This window comes from Falco peregrinus, chromosome 6, assembly GCF_023634155.1.
Source record: "Falco peregrinus isolate bFalPer1 chromosome 6, bFalPer1.pri, whole genome shotgun sequence".
In the NCBI taxonomy this organism is placed as follows: Eukaryota; Metazoa; Chordata; class Aves; order Falconiformes; family Falconidae; genus Falco; species Falco peregrinus.
The window spans coordinates 70,135,644-70,155,222 of record NC_073726.1 but is presented as its reverse complement, the minus strand read 5'-3'; the positions used below and the strand labels follow the sequence as shown (position 1 = coordinate 70,155,222).

The following is a 19,579-nucleotide window of genomic DNA, read 5'->3' as shown; positions in this document are numbered from 1 at the left end:
TTCTTCCTTTTTTTTTTTTTTTAAAATATATATCTATATATCTATATATCTGATAAAGAACAGATGATTCAAGGGTTTTCCCAAACAGACTTCCAAAGTGAGAATACAAGGATGCCTGGTCTCTCAGTGGAAAACATAAGATTCCTTCTTATTAACTTCCATTCAGGCTTGTTCTTGTGCCTCTTGCAAAGGAAGAAAAGCAAACTGCAAATTCATGCTCTGGCTATTTTTTTTTTCTCTGTCCTGATTTGCCCTGGATTAGGATGAATAACAAAGGCTCTGCCAATTGAACAGAATCCCAGGTCTTGTATTGCAACCATAATTTGGTTGTGTGCTAAAGGCGCCTAACTTAGATTTTGCATCTTTCTATTGGCATCCTGGATAACAGGCAAGCTGAAACACTCATCATTCCCATGAACTTAAGACCTGGTGATGGGGATATTGGTGGCATGCATAGCAGACCACAAAAAGTAGCCCTAGAGTGTCACAGAAGGCAACAGAAAGTCTGGAAGTGTAAAGTGATTTTCAAAGTAACAGCATCAAGGACAGAAATGTCTTCTCCTGCTGATCGAATGACATCCCACAAAAGCAAATAGGAACTTTCTCATTGACTAATGGGACCAGAATAAAACTCTGTTTCCAATGTATTCCAATATTCCAAGACATTTTAGTCTTATCTACACTACAAAGGGTCAAAATCAAAAGTATTGTGCCCTTGAATTACTTTTGTTTCACCATAACAAAGTTCTAAACCAGAAGGCCAATATATTGAAGCTGTAGAAAACTAATAATTTGTGAAATTTAAACCTTTACTGCTAAAACACCAATAAACATACAGCAGTAAGCTGCCCTCTCATCCCACAGCTGTTTACTGTATCTCAGTGCCCACACCACAACTCAGATTTGCAGATGGCTAGATCCCTACAGCTTGGTAAGCCGTGGGCAGTGGGGTAGCTACTGCAAACTACAGGGTTACTTTAGATTGCACTATTTAAGCACAATCTGAATCTGAACTAGTTTGCAGACACTGAATGTCACGTGGGGGGGCCGTATCACTGCTACCATGTAACTTAAAGTTCTTCAGGTCACTGCTCAATTTTTGACCCCGATTTGTTCTCACTTCTTCAAGGCTGTCTTGGGCCTTGTAGATTTTTGCAACTTAGACAATAAAAATAGGCCATTTTAAGGATGGCCAGATCTCAATTGCATCCTGTATTAATTTAGACATGTTATAACTGGAAATGTCCCCTTGCATTGCTGCCTTGTAGGTCTTGACATTTGGTTATTATATCAATGGAATAATTTTACAGTCAATGGGCCAGATTCATGGGTACTCTCAGGCTGCTCTGCATGACTTCACCAACATAAAGCAGCCATAAACTTGATTAAAGTGGATGATTAAGCTGTACCTGCAGCTGCTTTATAACACTAGAGCACTGCAAAGCAGCTAGAGCATACTGGTGAAACTAGCCCCAAAGCTGCAGCTAGTAAAGATGTCCCTTACAGATGAAATCATGCTTAATGGAAATGATCACTGCTCCACCTGTGCAGGCTGTTTGTCAGCAGGCATATTAATTATTATCTAAATATGAATTTACTCTAGAATATATTAAAATGAATGAGCACCTTGCCAGGGTGCAAACAGGAGAATATTGTGAGCATGCAAGGTCTTAGGACTTGCTTGGGCTTTAAAGGCTGTTTGATCAGATTGGGGAGGCACTTCCAAAAACTTGCTGCCTGAGCCATGTGTGACACAAGAAAGATGCAGCTACTAGCCTGCCCTGGAACAGAAGCAGTGTCCAAGCCTCTTTGCTAGCTCTTGCTGGGCTCTCCGTTCCTGCCTTCCTGCTCTGGGACAGTTTGTGTCAACAGCAGCAACTAGTCTGCAGAAGTCCTTGTGCACAGGTTAATGCCTGATTATGTTGTCCCAAAGGGAAGGTAGAGGCAGTTCACTTTCAGCTTGCTTGCTTTCTTTTTCTCCCAGACCTCTGTGTGGGCAACAGGGCAGGACACAATTTTACTGTTCTACCATCAAAAGTGTAAAGGCAGATCCCATCTGCAACTAAAACATCTTGTCAGTGTCCCCTTGTGTGATCTATTTTAAACATCTACATCTGCAAAAACTAAACACAGATTTTCATGCAACATCAGTAGCTACAAATACACAAGACAACACTTTGCCCCAAACTTTCAGCTCTTTCAGGATAACCAGCTTTGACTACTTTTTTTCTCATTTAAACCCCTCTGCTGCAGATTCTGCAGCAGCTTCTGTGGCATGTCAGGAGCCCATATGCCAGCTGACATCATGCTGCAGCACTAATACATATTGACATACGTTTATCTCTACATGGTGGGCACACTCAGCTGTGCACAAGTGGGTCATTGGTGGCACAGGTTTGACTGCATTATTTAGCACCCTCCTTCAGGACAAAATGCAAAGTAGTTCTGAGATAAGATCAGGAATAAACCTCCACTAACACCTTCTCTGCATGCACATATGTGTTTAAATGCATGCTCAGGCCAGGATATTTCAGGGAGATAGAACACTGAGCATTAAATTAAGGTTTTATTAAACAACAACAACAAAAAAATTGTCCCACTCTTTAAGCCTAGCAAGCTTTTCCAGCATAAAGGAACCAAAATGCCACTGCAGACAGCAGAAATCAGAAGTCTCACATGTGACAGCTGACACTTCTGGTTCCTGCAATGACCCCAGATTAATGGAAACAACCACTGGCAAAGTTAAGGGAGCACTGAATGTTTCAAAAGGCTAATAAGAATGGTCAGAAAAGAAGGTGAGAATGTATATTCATGCTGAATGCCTTCTTCTCCTTCCCCCAGGCTGGTAAGGAGAGGAACACAGCATATTTTCTGAGGATTATCTCAAATTTAATGATAGGTTTGCAGCTTGCATTCAAGTAGTGTGATTCTAACCTTGATGACACCAATTTCCTCCAGAGTGATTGTATCAAACTGAAGAGTGTCACTCCTGATTTACACCAGTGTGAACAAAGTGAAAATCAGGCTCTGGGCTTTTTAGTTCAAAAGAAAGCATGTGGCAGAAGAGCAAATGTTCCAAAGGGAACCTGCAAATCCCCTAAATTAGAATTATCTGCATACCAATCAATGTTTATCCAGCCCATTTCTAATGCCTTAATCCCAGGGAACAAGAACTTGTCTTCAGCCTCCTGTCTTTCCTTCCATTACACACACTTCTGAAATGAACAAGAGGCCAAATTCTGCACTGACTCATGTTCCCTGCAAAACCCAATGATTTCACACACAGCCTACAAAAAGCACAGATCAGGAAAGAGTCACTCCCAAAGCCTCTGATGCAGTCTTCTCTGCCTTTCCTGGCTTCAACTCATGATCTGCTTGTACCACAGGTTTACCACACAGCAAGGGAAGGAGGATGGGAAGCATACTTGGTTCCTAAAGGAGAGGTGTCGGACGGGGTCCTCAGCTGCCAGGGAGATGCTGCTGAGCAAGATGAAAAATAGGATCAGGTTGGTGAAAATGTTATCGTTAACGATTCGATGGCAGTGGACACGAAACCTGCAAGAGAGAGGAGAGGCACAACTTTATCTATCAGAGAACAGCAAGACCTGGGAAACATTCCCCCCTCCTCTTTTGCCAGCAGGACTGGCCCTGGAGGATTGTTCTGCAGAGCACCTTCCCTCTGCCCCAGCAGCAGGGAGGACGATGGGCCCAGGAAGCTGTGCTGGGTGCTGGGCAGCCGTGGCTCTCCAAGTCATACAGGTCATGCAGTGATGCACATGGAGTGATCCGCTGCCTGCAGGACTCACACTTGGTGCATTTGAATGGAGAACAGTCACTCCCTCCAGACAGAGCCTTTTGTTATTCAGATGTGGTCTGAAACCTGCCAACCTAAAATTATATCCCTTGCTTTCATTCACAGAACCATTCCCCATTCACTTAGGGGGAAAGCAGCAGAAATGGGCTTTGGGGTGGCCAGTATCTTTCTGAGCTGGGGCTGGAGTGTCACTGAGCAGGAGCTATGGGGGATCTACCTTGCTAACAGGGCACAGACCTGGCCAAACTGATATAGGGCAGGCTGGCATGTGCAAAGGGCTTCTGGAAGGACATCCTGCCATGCAGGCTGTCTGCTAAACTTCAGCCCAGTATAAAAAGTGCTTGGTGCTTTTAGTGGGAAACCAGCAGGTAAAGAAGCAGCAGTCTCCAATTAAACAGCAGCATGCTTACTGGAGAACTTTGCAGCACATTCAATATGTTATCAGGATACGAGGAGTTAAACCTCGTAACAGTCCTATGCATAATTCCAGAGGCACTTCATTAATCTATTTAGCTCTGCTTTTGGATGTTAAGCCTCCAAGCCCCTATTATAGCAATTTTACAGATGATTGCAGAGGTTAATTTACTTCTTCAACAAGTGACAGCGGGTGGGTGGCAAAGCTGGCATTAGAGTCCATGAGTCCCAATCACCATCAGTCCCTCCCTGTTGCACATACCCAAGGAGGGGTGGCACAAGCCCTGCTGTGGAAAGACTGGCTCTGAATTCAGCTGTGCTTTTACAGCCCTGCCTTACTTTGGGGCCATGTTTTGGGGCCAAGTCCCCAAGGAAAACGTTGGGATACATGGTACTGCACAGAACACTGGGCAGTGATCTCATTTCTGCACCCCTGGAAAGATTAAATCCCCTGTGTCATAGCTCAGCCCTTCACTCGCAGTACTGGTCTCACACATCTGTGTGGGAAAGGCAAGCGGGGCAATGTGAAGATACATTGCAGGAGCCCAAGGGAAGAATATGAGAGAAGAATTACTCCCGTCAGCCTCCCCACAGAGCTATGGACTCTCCTCTTTCTCCTTCCCTTCCTTCTATACTTGTTTTTGATGTGTAGAGAACGAGCAGAGACACATCAAGTCCCTACTGGGAGTGGATTTTGAGCAGCCACTAGAACAGGAAGCTCCTACATCACGCTTGACTGATTGCATCATGGCTTGCTTGCAATTTGGACCTGAGTATGTTGGGGGATTCCAATTACTGACTTGCCTCCAAGTCCCTTATTTCTGAAGCTTTCATGATTTGTGCCTTTAATCAGCCTTGCAGGTTCTATGAACTCCCACTGAATATTGTTGGGAGTTCCCTGCAATTGTGCTTTCATAAGAATTTCATGCCGGGGTGTTTGGAGAAGAGACTGGTCAGAGGTTGCTGGTATAAAGTGCTGGAAGGGAGCTCTGTACCACATAATCTTTAGGGCCCAGCTTGAAAAGGGTACCTGCTTTCCGCCTCCTTGTTCCAGCTAAGCAGTCTCTTAAATACCTGTTGTTAGGACTGAAGATGAAAAAAGCACTGGCATCAGGCATAGGCACAGCCTTTTCCTTGAGGTGCAGCTCAGACATCGGGCGAGGCCGAGGGCCGACGGGCATCTCGGGTTCTTCCTCATCTTCCTCTGCTGCAAGAAGCGTTTTAATCTTTTAATGCAAAATACAATCTATTCTGGAGTGCTGGGGCATTTTTCTCTGTCATAACTAGAGCTAAAAACTAAGAATCATTGAAATAGGATGACAAAAGCTTGAATTTCCTTGTCCGCTTGCTTTCTCCCAGGCAGCACCCACCGCCCAGTGCTCACCCTGGCAGACATTGATCTAGTCTCTCTGTAAAACCATTAGTGCTTGTAAACCCACCATATCATCACAACAGTCTCCTTATATGCTTCACTGTCCCTTCTGAAAAAAGGCTTCTTCTAATGACTGACTTGAATCTTTCTTGCTATGGTCTAAATCCATTGTCTATTTTCTTATTTTCCATGGACACAGAAAATAGAGAATTCCCTTCCTCTTGCAGAAGGTTTTTATATATTGAGGATCGTTATTACACCTCTGCAAGGATTTCTGGTTCCTAGAGCAAAAAAACAAGAGTCCTTCCTGAGGTGCTGTGTTCCCTAGGTCTCTGACCATTCTTGCTACTTTCCTCCAGATTATTTGCAGGATTAACCTGCAGTTGATGTTTTCCTGGTGCAGAGGACAGCTGGATTACTTCTTACATCTTTAAGTACTACCTTCCTGTTTAAATGTCCTTCATGGGCATTTGTTTGTATTACACTCTGGCATTAATTTGCCATCAGTTTCTGATTTGCACAAAGCATAGATTATTTACCACAGAACATCTGCCTAGTCTGTCACTCCCCCCTTTGCATTTGTGCTGCTGAGTTTTCCCAAGAGTGGCACTTTGACCTCATTCTAATTGAATTGCATCTTATTTTCTCCAGACTGTTCCTCCAGTTTATCAAGATCTGGTTTTGTCCTCTTTGTAAGGCTCTCCATGGAGCCACTGCCACATCTGGGATTGTGTCTGGATGAGTGCCTGTATATCCTGAAGCAAACATGGAGCATGGCCACTTTGACTTATACCAATCAGAAATTCTTAAAATTATCCTTTTCATAATTCAGTGGGGGAAAGATTGAAAAGGTGGCAACAAGGCTGAGCTCTTGAACCTGATGCCTATGGAGCAGATCTCCAGGCACTGTGCAGATCTGTGAGCGCCCTCCTCAAGGTACAAAATGCAGATGGAGGATAAGTGGTATGTGAAAGAGAAACTTCCACCTTTTAGGATTTCTTCTACCTGCTGAAGTCGGATGCTGTTTTGTACATTACATGATAGGATTTTGCTATTTTAAAGATCTCAATCCTCTCACTTAATCAGCAAGACAGGAAAAAATATTTTAAGAAGGAGCCTGACAGGTTAGATGTAACAGATTCATCTTTCAGCCCATGCAAAGGAAGAAACTCTAGTTAAAAGGTTTATCTTGAGTCCATAGAGTGACATAAGTTCCAGGAAAAGCCTGTTCCTTTAGGGTCAGGTACTGTACTTGATCTGGTAATGGACACATCAGAAAGAATAGATGAATCAGCACAGATCCTAATCAGAGACAGGAGAAAAGTGGCCTTTCCAGTGCATGCCATTATTACAAGCAAATAGGATTCTCTCTTTACACTTCCAGTAGCAAGAGTTCACTTGATAGATTTTTGCATAAATGTTTGAGCTGGTACATAAAGTTTGTACTTTTAAAGCCAGTCTATTTTTTAACAGCTCAATTTCATGTTGCAATATATTTTATAATACTTCTTCTACAGGCTTTATTAAAGAAACGTTCTTTCGGAAGTACTTTTGTGCATAGTACTTGTAAAATTGGTGTTAATGGTAATGGCAATATTTGTATAATATTACAATACTTTGCACTTGCACCTTTTATCTAGAGGTTTCAGAGTGTGCTGACAATAAGCGAGGTAAGCAAGTACTTTTTCTTCTTTAACAGTCCGAAACACCAATACCCATGATCACATGGGATATTTGAGACTGTGACTTAAAAAGACTAGTATTCTGAGGCCCTGTTCTGTGCCTTAATTATGAGATCATTCTCTTTCTTTTATTCAGAGGAATGCTTAAAAAAAACACTTTTAAATGGGTATGGAACAATGCTTCAGGAAAATGGACTCTTAGCAGAAGGATCAGCCCTGTGAAAGCCAATTGTTTCTCTCCTCTTTTTCTTGTGTCTGCCATATAGCAAGAAATATATTGATGATTCTGGCACCCACATACCTTCAGACTGGAAAGCATGTTCAGTTCCGCAGACATAAATTAGGAATAATGTTCTAAATATTTTTCATTTAAAGTAGGGTCCAGGGCATAGAAGAAAGCAAACACTGAGGCCCAGATATGCAAAGTATAAAATGATAACAGCCTCAGCAAAGGTCACTACCTAAGCTATCTACTTACATATAGAACCAGTATATTGGGCAGTTGCCAGCATTTGTAGAAGCAAAGGTCAACATGGTGGTCACAGATGGGCTGGGCAGCACATAGGCAGCAATCCAACACTTGTTCTTTGACTGTTTTCTACACCTAAGGTATATTTGTGTTTTAAAAGTGACCTTTCTAGTCAAGCTTGCCACGAAATCATAAAGAAACATGACTCAGAGTTGCCAAGTTTAGATCTAGGTTTGAAGTCTCCTAAAGTTCAAGGAAATTCAAATCTGGGACTGTCACCTTGAGTTATGCTTGATTAGATTGGTGATGTCCTTTAGCTGTGAAGCCATAAGCACACACAGGCTACAGTGCAACATCAGTGAAAAATTCAATGATGAGGATGTTGTTTTTTTTTTTTTTTACTGTACAAAGACCAGAACTCTTGTGTAAGAACATTGCTTTGATTCAAGCTCCCATGAATCATTCCAAGCTTTTACCTTCATCTGACATTCTGAATTCTTTGTCTGTTTCTGTACTAGACTGCAAGACTAGCTCCCTGTCTTCTTATAATAAACATATCATCCTAATAATGCTTCTAGTGTACACAAATCTCTGGAAGAACTAGTCTCTCCTTCCAACAAAGTGGATAGGTGATCTGATGAGCTGCAAGTACACAGAGTATTCTGGGGGCTAAGAGCAACACTGTATAGTGAACAGCGTTGGAAGAGGTTATTGAGAAAACTGGTCGAGGCAGTGGAAACAAAATAGGAGACTGGGAAAGGTAGCTTGAAAGAATAAAGGGAAAACAAATGACAACCTCCAATTGTTTCTGAACACTGGGTTAAGATGAAGGATGTTTTCAGAGGATGGAATGGTACACACCCATGGAAAGGTCACAGGCACTAACAAAGTAAATCATAAACAGAAAATAGGTAGAACCAGCTGACTGCATCTAAGAAGCAATAGGATGCTTCACTCAAAGCACAACTGAAATGGATCCACATGCAAGTGGGCAAGAAAAGGTGTGTTCTGAGATGCCCTCTATATGTCTGCACAGCATCTCCTGTATTACAGCTGGACCAGTCAGCAATCAGCAGGATTCCAGACTGGTCAGATGGCCTCAAGGGAACTGGACAGGGGTGCATGTGGGGACTGGGAAATTCTTGCTTGCTAATGCCAGGGAAAGCTTTGGAGCCTTGTTCCCCAATACTGACTATACAAGGCGATGTGACATGCCACATCAGCTCTGAGAGGACCTTGGTGTTCCTGAGCTTTATACAGCAGAATGGAATAGATGACTATGGTAAAGCTGATCTAACAAGGGATTTACAAAACTTCACTGTGTTTGAGTCATATGGTTCACTTCCATGAACCCTGAAAGTGGTCAGGTGATTTTGTGAGCTGTTAAAGATCAACTTCACAAAGAATTAATAAACAATTCAGGGAACAGGCTGGTTTAGAAAAGGCATCATACAATGGCAAATAACCAAGATGCTCTCCCTTTGCATTTCTAATAGGAGATGGGAGAAAACCTGACCATCCATTCAAATTTTAGGTTCAGTTCAAGAATTCCAAGCCACGGCTTAGCACTCCAAGGCAGGAGTTAAAAGTGTTTTTACTTAATTTTCCACGCTCTAATCCTATGCATAGCTGCAGATAAAATGTCCATGACACAAACTGTAGATGTAGTTTTTGTCATACAGTTCACATGCTGGACTCTTTCTAAACTGTTCACAGAAGGTAACTAAAACACAATTCTGTTACCAGTAGGCTTAAATTTGATCTACAGGTGACTGTATTGTCACTTGGAAAAAAATATAATGGTCTTCAAATTCAAGCCAGTTGCAAAACAGAACTCTATCAAGCTGTTTTAATTTGTGCTTCTGACTAAAGGCTCCCATAAACCCTTCAGAAACTGGGGATGTGTGTCCAGTAAGTGCCTGGGCCTGTAAAGGCACTGGGAAGATTAAAGCCAGAGTGACCTGCCCCAGGCAATGTTAAAACAGTACTGCACACTCTATTCCTGATAAATGGGCTATAAATATGGATGAATGTAAGTATAGCAAATGTGGGGATTTTTTGTACTGAAAATCAAATGCGATCAACAGTTTTCCTTTTTGCTTGTCTGAAACCCTTGTCCATCTATTTAAAATTAACTATTGTGTCTGTTTTCACCCTATCACATCAACCTATTATCAGACATCTATTTATTAGGAATCATGGAGTAGAAGAGAATGTAGTTTATTACCTATTACAGCCAATATTCAGTGATGCTGGGCTTCCACAACCATCTTCACAATCTTTTCTAGCCTCACTATTAGAAAATTCTCCCCTGGTGTGAATCTTAAATCTGTTACTTCTTCCTAATGAAGATAATTCCCCTCCTACCTGTAACAGGCTTTTATGCATTTCTCCTGCCTCTCCTAGCTCAAATGACCGCAGTTCTTTCCATCTTAGTTCTTGCTTCCTGCTAGCGTTGCTTTCGTTGCTTTCACCATGCTCTTCTGCGCTCTTTCCAATTCAGCCTGACTTCTATGCAGAGCATCCAAAATGAGATATAATATGCCAGCTGAGATCTTATTAATAGTGAACAGAATAAACCAATTGCTTTGCTCTGGTTAGCTTTCACTGGCCAGTTAGAAGAAACCCATAACTGGACTAAAGGGTCATGTTTTCACTGTTTATAAATCTCACTACTTGCTTGCCATTTGAAGGACAGCAAAATGTTGTTGGCACCTGTTGAGCTTGTGAACACAAGATTCAGATTCTCTTCTAAGAGACTGTTACCTAACTAGCTGTCACCTCAGATCCTTTATTTATTCCTGCCTATATGCAGAGCCTATGACTTTCCATTTTATTTAGACGATTTATCCAGTTCCTCAAGAGCCCTTTGAATTCTAATGCTGCCCTCGAGCATGCTTCTTGTCCTTCCTAGCTTCATGTATCTGCAAATGTAATACACATATTTCCTCTTCCATCATTCAGGTCACTAGCAATGAACTGAACTGAACTCAGAGCAGGCTCTTGGGTTGTAGAACCTCACTTGGGCCATCACTACTTTCCACACAAAGGGTCTGACCAACTTTCCCAATCATTTAGACCATGGTTTTCTAGCCAGCTTATGAGAATGCTATAAGAGACAGTCAGAAGCCTTAGAAAAGCTAAAGAATATGACATCTACTTCTTTTCTCCTGTCTACAAGTCTAGTCAGATCCTTTTAGAAGAAAATAAGGGTGGTTTGACGTGATTTGTTCTTGGCAAATCTATGTTGGCTGCTAGTCATCTCCTTATCTTGCAGTCATATAGTTTGTTTAATCATTTGTTCCAGCACTTTTCCAAGAATGGTAGTTGAACTGACTAGCTTGTAATTCTGCTCCAACCCCCCTCCCCATTCAGGATCTCTTGAGGAAAAACTGCTCAAAGTTCTTCAACCAATCTTTTAAGTATCTGAGGATGAAGTTAATTAGGTCCAACTGACTTGAAAACTAGCCTAAGTAATGCTCTAGCTTTCTTTTTCCGATTCTAGGCTGAGATCTTATGCCTTTATAATTATGTTAATAAGTTTCACTACCTTTTTTGACTAGAAAAAAGTGCAAAAAGGCATTCAGCACTTTACCCTTCATGACTATCTGTTCTGAGTCTCCTCTGATCACTGAGTACTGAAAAAACAACCTGAAAACAAGGTCATATGTATATTTTCATATACAGAGATTTGTATATGATTTGATTTGGTTCTCTGTAAAGCTCTGTATTTCCAAATACAGAGCTTTAAAGAGAATCAAATCAAATCAGACTAATTGGTACAGGGACCGCAAAGAACTAAGTCCATACCTGTGCAAACACAGACAAGCACATCATACTGTTCCATCACGAAAGCATTACATGTTCAGTATACCTGCTGCCACAGTTTGGCTTTATGTACATTAGTAACTGGAGCTTCTCTTTGTCGAATCAGGGATAAGGGGAAGAAGATATATACCTGGCACTTCTGATGTGGGATATGGGCTCTTTTCGTCATTTTCATTGGGTTGATAATCATCCATGTTGATCTGACAAAATAAAGAAGGAGCAACAAAGCCTTTATCAGAAAAGGCAGACATTCTTCATTCCCTCAGACACTCAGGCTGTTCATGCCATCACTGCACAGAGAGTGCTGGCTGGCAGCAGACCTTACCTTGGTAGCAGGTGAGGATTCTCCATCAGCAGTGATCGATTTCAGCTCAATTTTCTCCTCTTTTGTCTCCTCCTCCACAGCTGCTTTTTCTATCTCCTGTTTCTTTTCTGGACTAGCAGTCCTAACAATTTTACAAGATAAAAAGTGAAGAGTTACAAAGGTGAAAAGTTGTTTCCTTTTCATTAACTTCATGTAGCACAGCACACACCGTGAGAACAATGGGCTGGCACCTCCATTCAGAGTCCAGCTTACATACCAGTGGCTCCACCGTGTCCTCATCTGCAGGCAAAACCACAGACTCTGTTCTAATTTTATATAGCACCCTGCTATTTTATATCTTTCTCAATGGCATGTGTTTGTGTTTGTGGGTGGGTAGGTGCATGTGCATGTGGGGGAAGTATGTGTTTAGGTCTGTCAGTAGAGATCTCTTTGCTCACCCAATGACAAAGGCATGAACCATTTCAACTCATATCTTGTGGACTTTCACTAGGTTGCCTACAAAGTTTTGCCCCTCACTGCACTCCCAGGGCCATGGAAACCTGCTGACTAGCATGCAGCACGAAGCAGAAAGATCTGCACAAGAGATCCCCTTCAAGTAGCGTTGAAGACAGTGAACAGAAATAACCAGTAAGAAGAGGCTTCTCTGCTGTTGGCAGCTGGGAATGACAAAGAAGCTCTACATCCAGCTTGTGCCTCCCAAGAGTCTGCAGAAACACTAAAAAAACTGGCAAGAGAACAGCATGTGGCATCAAAAGAGAAGGAAGCTGCTGAATCTTGTCGAGGGAACAACAGTCTGAAGACACGCCTTGAGGTCCAAAGCAACCAGAAGGTAACAGGGAGGTTCAAATGGGATTGTAACATTGACAGCATTCCACACTCATCCTCTGCTGATGCCCTGAAAGCTGATCAGTCATGCAGATCTCCTTTTCCCTGCTCATGGCATTGCAGCTGTGGGCACTCCCAGCTCATGACACCTTCTGTCCTTTAGTTTGAATTGTTTTACATAAAAATATATACATACATAATTCTATATATAATTACATTAATCACATATATAATCTATACACACCCACAGAGAAGTTATACACATATATTACATATACACACATACTTGCACATATGTATGTGCATAATGCATGTAATTACACTCACAGGAATGCCTGCATATGAGTTGAGATAGGTGTATGCAAATGGATTTACCTAGCTAGCTTCTTCCTTTCTTTTTCTTCTTCTTCCTCTTTCTGTGCAGATGTTAAACTCTCAGCATCAGCAAGGTTGTCCACAGCAATGGCCAAAAATACATTCAGTAAGATATCTGTTTGTGTGCTACTTAAAGAAAACAGGCTTTGAAAACTGCACAACAACATTATACCAAAGGTTTCTTAATTGAAAATTTTTAGCAACCTGTCATCAGATCTCTTGGATTTTCCAAACTTCCATCTCACACAGATGTTCAGGATGTGTATATCCAGCATGCACAAACCTACACCTTCGATCTAAATGGCTAACATACTGTGTACCATTACCAGAATTTCACAACAGAATGACCGATAAAAGACACCGAAGTCCAGACTTAGATTTTAGTTTCCGATTTCCCAAAAGAGTCTCACTTTGTGCAACAAATCCCCCTGAAGATAAAGGGAGTGCTGAAAGTTTTGCATCTTTGACAGCTTCAGGCACTTTTATTAAACACTCATATTCAAGAGCCTCATACCATAAGGCACCAGGGATTTCCAGTTTTGGCCTATGTACTTGAGTTGAACAACCTCATGACAGGTATTCCCACAGACATGTGTGGATTTTATGGACAGCAAGTATAGCACTCTCATTAGCATTTCTGAGGCAACCAGAAAGAAATTCGTTTAGTCTGGGCATTGAAGAGTTGAGCTGACAACTCTGCCATCTCCTAGCAGAGAGTCCGTGCATGGCCAGTCATGCCCAGGTAGCCAAAGGGCAAGGAATTACAATTCTTTTCTTGTCTTGCTGGATCTCGTGTTACAAATCTGAACATCAGCTTCTTTTATAAATTTCTTGAGAGTGGGTTTATTACACCATGATAACTTTTAAGTAAACCCCAGTTCAAGGCTTAGTCTGGAAATACAGCCACCCCACTCCCTGGGCTCCAAGGTCTAATGGCTCCGAAGTCAGCCAGCACGTAGAGCTGGCTCACATTTTCCTCTGTAGTTCACAAGGAGGTCCAAATTGTAGCTTTTTTAAGCTGTCAGGCAGACTGCCTACCTTGACCTTCAGATAAGTGGAATTGCACCGTCTCACTTTGAAGTGAAGGCATGCAGGTCAACTGAAATGTCAAATAACAGGGTTTGAGAGATCTGAATTACGACGAAAGGCCAGAAGATCCAGGCTGAGACTACAATGTGGCTTTATAGAAGAACCTTTATAAAACAAAATGTCACCTCTGACACAGGAGGGCCACTAAAGAAGCAGAAACTAAACATGAACAAATTTGGAGCAAACTGAGATATGGAATAGAACAAAAGCTCTATGTTATATTCAAATACTGTGAAAAGACACTCATAGACTAATCGTGCAGTGTGCTTTGGACCTCCTGGGATATGTACAGTGCCCTCACTTCACCTTGAAGCCAGAGAGAACTGAAGTTACTTAATACCAGCACAGGCTGGAATATGACAGACCACACGATTTTCTGTTCGAAGAACACACAGATTGCGGTAACTGAAATGGAACACGGTTCCTGTTAGTTTATACATGAATTAATATATGATCTCACATAAATCAATTATGTCAAACATATGTTACCTCTATTACAGCATTTGTATATACCATATTGTAGATTATACATATTTTTATTCCACATAAGGATTAGATGAAAGCGCATGGAATATATTACTGAAAAGGCAATTAAAGCAAAAATAGGCACTAAGTACAGTAGGTACACACAGAGATTAGTTTCTGGAGAAGATAGGAAAGAAAAACCTATGAGAGAATTAAGAGGAATGAAAAATAAAAACACTAAACATGTAAAGATACTAAATAAAAGCTAGCATGCAGAACTGGCACATAGCTGGCTCTTACAACTGTTTATATGCCTTAGCACTAGCTAAAATTAAACAAACTTGTTTAACTTTTGGCAGTGCAAAGTCAAAATTCAAACCTAGGGAAAAGGTAAAAATGTAAGGTATGAAATTCATTATTTTCTGATATAAAGTAGTAAAGGGTGGCTTTAGATTCAGCCCCACTTGAAGAAAAGGGTAGCATCAAAGGATACAGTTTCCACAGATGAAGAGGATGATGAAGTAAATACAGACCAACATTCCTGGAAAAGAGGGGCCGCCATAAGCCATGATCCCATCATACATCACCGAATTCCAGTCCTCCCCAGTCAGGATCTAAATGACATATTCCCACCAATAAGGGATACAGCGTTAGACCACACAAAGAATTTGAAAACCCCATAAACATAAAGATATCTTTGATCCTAAAGAAACCCCCCTCCCCCAGGATGATTGGAGACTCTGGCTGTGTCCATCTAGAAAACAAACAAACAAAAAAAAACAACCAAAAAAAGAACAAGGAAAATGCAAAGAGAGACTGTTCTCAAAGTGTAAAAAAAATCCCAGATGTCCCCTTGAAGATGATGCCTGCAGCCAAATGGCTCTCCCAGACAACCCTGTTCAAGTCTCCCCACCTCTCCCAGGCATCTCCCTGCCATGTGCCTGTTGTTTCAGACAGGCTGCACAACCTATAGCACTGAAGACAGCCCTTAGCCCAGCCCTCTCTGCCACTTCCCTTCACCTTGCATGTGAAATCATCATCCTGACGCTCTTGGTTGATTACTCTCAAAACTGCAGATATTTGTTCCCCAGTACTGTGGGACAGGGGAGGACAGCTGCAGAGTTGGGCTTTGTCATGCAGGCGCTGCCCTAGGACATGGCAATGGCCATTCCCTTGCTAGACCCTGCTAAGTCCTGGTGGCCTTGCTACACACGGGCTTTGGCTCTGGTTCCCCACTTTGGGAGGAATTACCCCTGTGCTGGCAGCACAGCATGGCACCTTGCTCCTGGAGCTCTTAGCCTGATGTCCAGTCTCAGGGACTGTCAGGTTGCAGGGGAAGGGTGCAGGACCTGTTCTCTGTCTCACCATGTGAACACAATGTGTTGGCCCCGCTGGGACCACTTTTGCCCTTACCTGAAACACAGTGAGGAGTGACTGAGGGAAGTTGTCGAATGTACTCCTCCTGGTCTGCATCTCATCAAAATTAAACTTGCCCCCAAAGAGCTGCATCCCCAGGAGAGAGAAGATGATAATGAAGAGGAAGAGAAGCAGCAACAGGGAGGCAATGGAGCGGACTGAATTCAGGAGTGAAGCCACAAGGTTACTGAGGGAGTTCCAGTATCTGGGAAAGAAAATAGAAGCAGTTAAAATTCCTTCAATCCAAGACAGGTGCTCATGGACTGTACAGGATATCAGTTCAGGCTGCCTTCTGTGTATAAGCAGGCACTTCCAACCACCCTGTTAAACACTGAATCATTGATGTGCTTCCCTAAGATAATGAGACCTACTGCAGCTAATGAGTAATTTTACTACCACACGTGTACATACACAATTCTCTCCACCTCCCACCCCATACACACACCCAGAAGATTATTGCAGCACTCTCCATCTAAGGCTCTGCAAATCTATCAATATACAGTGATTAGTTCTTGCTGCTTCAGTGAGTTACATTCTAACCAACCTCATTACAACACTCACAGATGTTATGGCAGCCAGAATATCTCACTCCAGAGAATGGCCTGTAATAACTAACAAGAGCAGATGGGGAAACAGTTTGGATGCAAATACAAACTTGTCCAAAATCTGGTGTGTGTGAGTGTGTGCTTGGGCTCACTCACAGATAGAGGTTGCTAAGCTTTCTGGGATTGAGAGGAATGAGAAAGATATTAAAGGTCCTTTTACACGGACCTTAAAAGAGACTCCAGAGCTACATCCATGAAGGTCAGAGTTTCCTTTGCTCTTGGAAGAGCACACCATCACTGCTTTTTTGGGTATCAAACCCACTATACTTCCTCAAGCAGGCTGCAGAACATTTTGGAAGGGATCCATCCAAGAGAAAGGACACCTAAGACCTGTTCTCCCAGCATATTCAGGCTTGTGCCCAGATCAGACTGATATACGATGTAGAGAAAGGACCTTCTTGCTCTTGTGTTTCCTCTTTAGGATTCAAAGAGATGCCAGCAGCATGCTCTGCTGCAGTGTGTCAGTTTGCTTGCATTCTTTGCCAGCCTGCAAAGCAGTCATGTGTCGGAGAAAGACTTCAGAAAAAATTGCTAAAGAATCCACATCACCCATGAAGCCCCTTCCACTTTGGTCTTGCACCTGCTCAACCACTCCTAGTCTACTGCTTAGCTGATCACGACCATTTCTCTTTTACGCAGTTTTGAGTCTGACAGAGCTTTCAGACTGGGCTGAAGTATTAGCTGTCATCTTCCAGTCACCTCATTTTGAATGCACATTACTAGCAAGCTTCAACAGCTTTCACAGGTCTGCAAGCCAGTAATGTTTGCCTGTGATCTCCAAGACTTCCTTCTAGTACCATCTCTTGTGGTCTACCACCATGCTTTGAGACTCCACTATGGCCAATGTCCTCTACTCCCTTCTCCCAAAGCCCTGAACACTGAACCTTTCTTTCCTTAGAGGACTCTGAATTTCTAGCCATATTTTCCTCAGACAAAAGTTCCACTTGAGAAGGATGGCAGACATGTCTAGTGCTCTCGCTCCTCTAAGGAAGCCTGATCCTTCAACATACAATTTTTTTCTGAAAGTAGTGTAGACGTTAGAGACAAAGGTTCTTAAAATCCCAGTCAAATTAGTATTTTTAACATGTCAGTGTAAAAAGAAGACTTTTCTTGTCCCATGGAAGACAGGCATGTTTGAGCAGCCCAATCACTTTGTGAAGGTTAGCGATCTGATCTGCAGAGGGACACTGCCATGTCCTCTGAAGTTCAGCAAGTAGTTCATCTCCAAGGACTGAGCTTCAAAGAGAACTGTGATGTTTTCCCTCCAGCCCAGCTTCAGCACTTCAGAGAAAACCAGAATGCTTTAAAGTTTAACTGCAATTAAGGAGATGAGCAATGGAACACTACAGAGCAAAGGTAAGGGCATGGAAGCTGTGGGCTCAGTGCCACCAAATATCTGTGCTGAATGTGCAATGTAACAGCTCACTGTATTTGCATTTATGCTTACAGCTCACATACTTTCACACTTTGCAAGGAAGGGAAAGTGACATAGGAAAAGGGAAAAATTAATCTCTGATGAAACTTGACTGACTTTAGCATCCTTAAATCAGAAGTTGATGGGGTCCAGAATATCTCACCAAGTCCTCCAGTGTCAGCCAGGACACACATTTTCTAGGTCTTTCTAGCAGTACCCTTAAAAGGCATACAGTAAAGCTGTTACACATCTGAATAGTCTCAGTGACTCACTTTAAGCTTAAATGCCTTGCTATCTCAGAGCACAGAGTTCTATCAGCTCTGCATTTCTTACAAAAGGCTCAATACCTGAGATTCAGATTCTTATGTAACTATCAAACTCACAGCTATTAACTGAGATGACCTCGTGATAAGATTAGTGCTGTTTTATCTTTGCACTGAGGGCTAGCTAGAAATACAGCACCATTAGAAAAGTAAACAAACCAATCAGAGGGAAAAAAAAAAGAGAAAAAGGAAAATGGAGAGGATAAGGAAAGCTTCACTTGACTAGGATGTGAAAATAACAATTGTCTTATCTTAGTGTCCTAGAAGCCTGACCTAAGGTTACCATCTGTCACATTAGGTGGTTACAGAACTAACACGAACACCCCCTCAAAGTGAGATCTGGGGTTACTCCATGAAACATAAGGCTTTTAAGTCAGGAATGAAGCTCAAAGAAGTTTCTTGCTACTTCATCCTCCTTGGTTAATATACTACAAAATAAAAATAATTACAATAAATCTCATGGCACTGCTGCATGGAATCAGAGGTTTTGAACCAGGCAGCAGCATATAATGGGAGGTACAAGAGTAAGTGCTGCTGCTGCCTCAGACTTATAGGGAAATGAATGTACTTTTTAACATCTCCCACTTGCAGATCTCAGACCCTTAAGGATGCCAGTGAATGAGGCACTGCAAAACCCCAGTGAGTACGACATGATTATGATCCCTGTTTCAAAATGGAGGAATGATGCAGAGAAGTTAAATGGTTCATTCAACATCTCACAAAAAAATCAATTGCAGAACTAGATTAGAACTTAATGTGTTCTTTTATTCTCTTCCCTCTCCTCTCCATTGCCTTCCACTATGTCTTTATGACACTGGCAATCACAGATGCAGAGTTTAAAACAGTAGCAACAGCTGGCAGTCTCATTGTAGGAAAGTTCCCACACTGTTCATCCAATAAAAAACCACTTTGAAAGCAGGTACAAAAAAAAAAAAAAAAGGTGCCCTGTCTTTCCTCCCTATGAACAGTGACGTATCTAGTGGCGAGATTAGGCATAAAATATCAACTTTCAGTATGCTGTTGCCAATAAATTGATTTATTTTTTAAGTATAAAGGACTAAATACAGGGATTTATAAAGCAGTAAAGGACTATTTATAAAGAGAAAGTAATTTGTCTTCTCATAGCAAAGGGAGAGTTTCTGCACAGCCCTGTAAAAATTAGA

General features: G+C 42.0%; 1 protein-coding gene across 1 annotated transcript in view; it reads right to left on the bottom strand.

The window, feature by feature from the left end:
• The window catches only part of CACNA1C (calcium voltage-gated channel subunit alpha1 C), a 493,845-nt gene that overhangs the window by 88,721 nt on the left and 385,545 nt on the right, over positions 1-19,579 (bottom strand). Inside the window, exons 14-20 of the mRNA XM_055807493.1 lie at positions 16,072-16,279; positions 15,152-15,272; positions 13,105-13,219; positions 11,905-12,025; positions 11,710-11,779; positions 5,303-5,435; positions 3,426-3,555 (exon numbers count right to left, since the gene is read on the bottom strand). Coding sequence (XP_055663468.1) covers positions 3,426-3,555; positions 5,303-5,435; positions 11,710-11,779; positions 11,905-12,025; positions 13,105-13,219; positions 15,152-15,272; positions 16,072-16,279 — 898 coding nt within the window. The remainder of the gene's footprint in view (positions 1-3,425; positions 3,556-5,302; positions 5,436-11,709; positions 11,780-11,904; positions 12,026-13,104; positions 13,220-15,151; positions 15,273-16,071; positions 16,280-19,579) is intronic.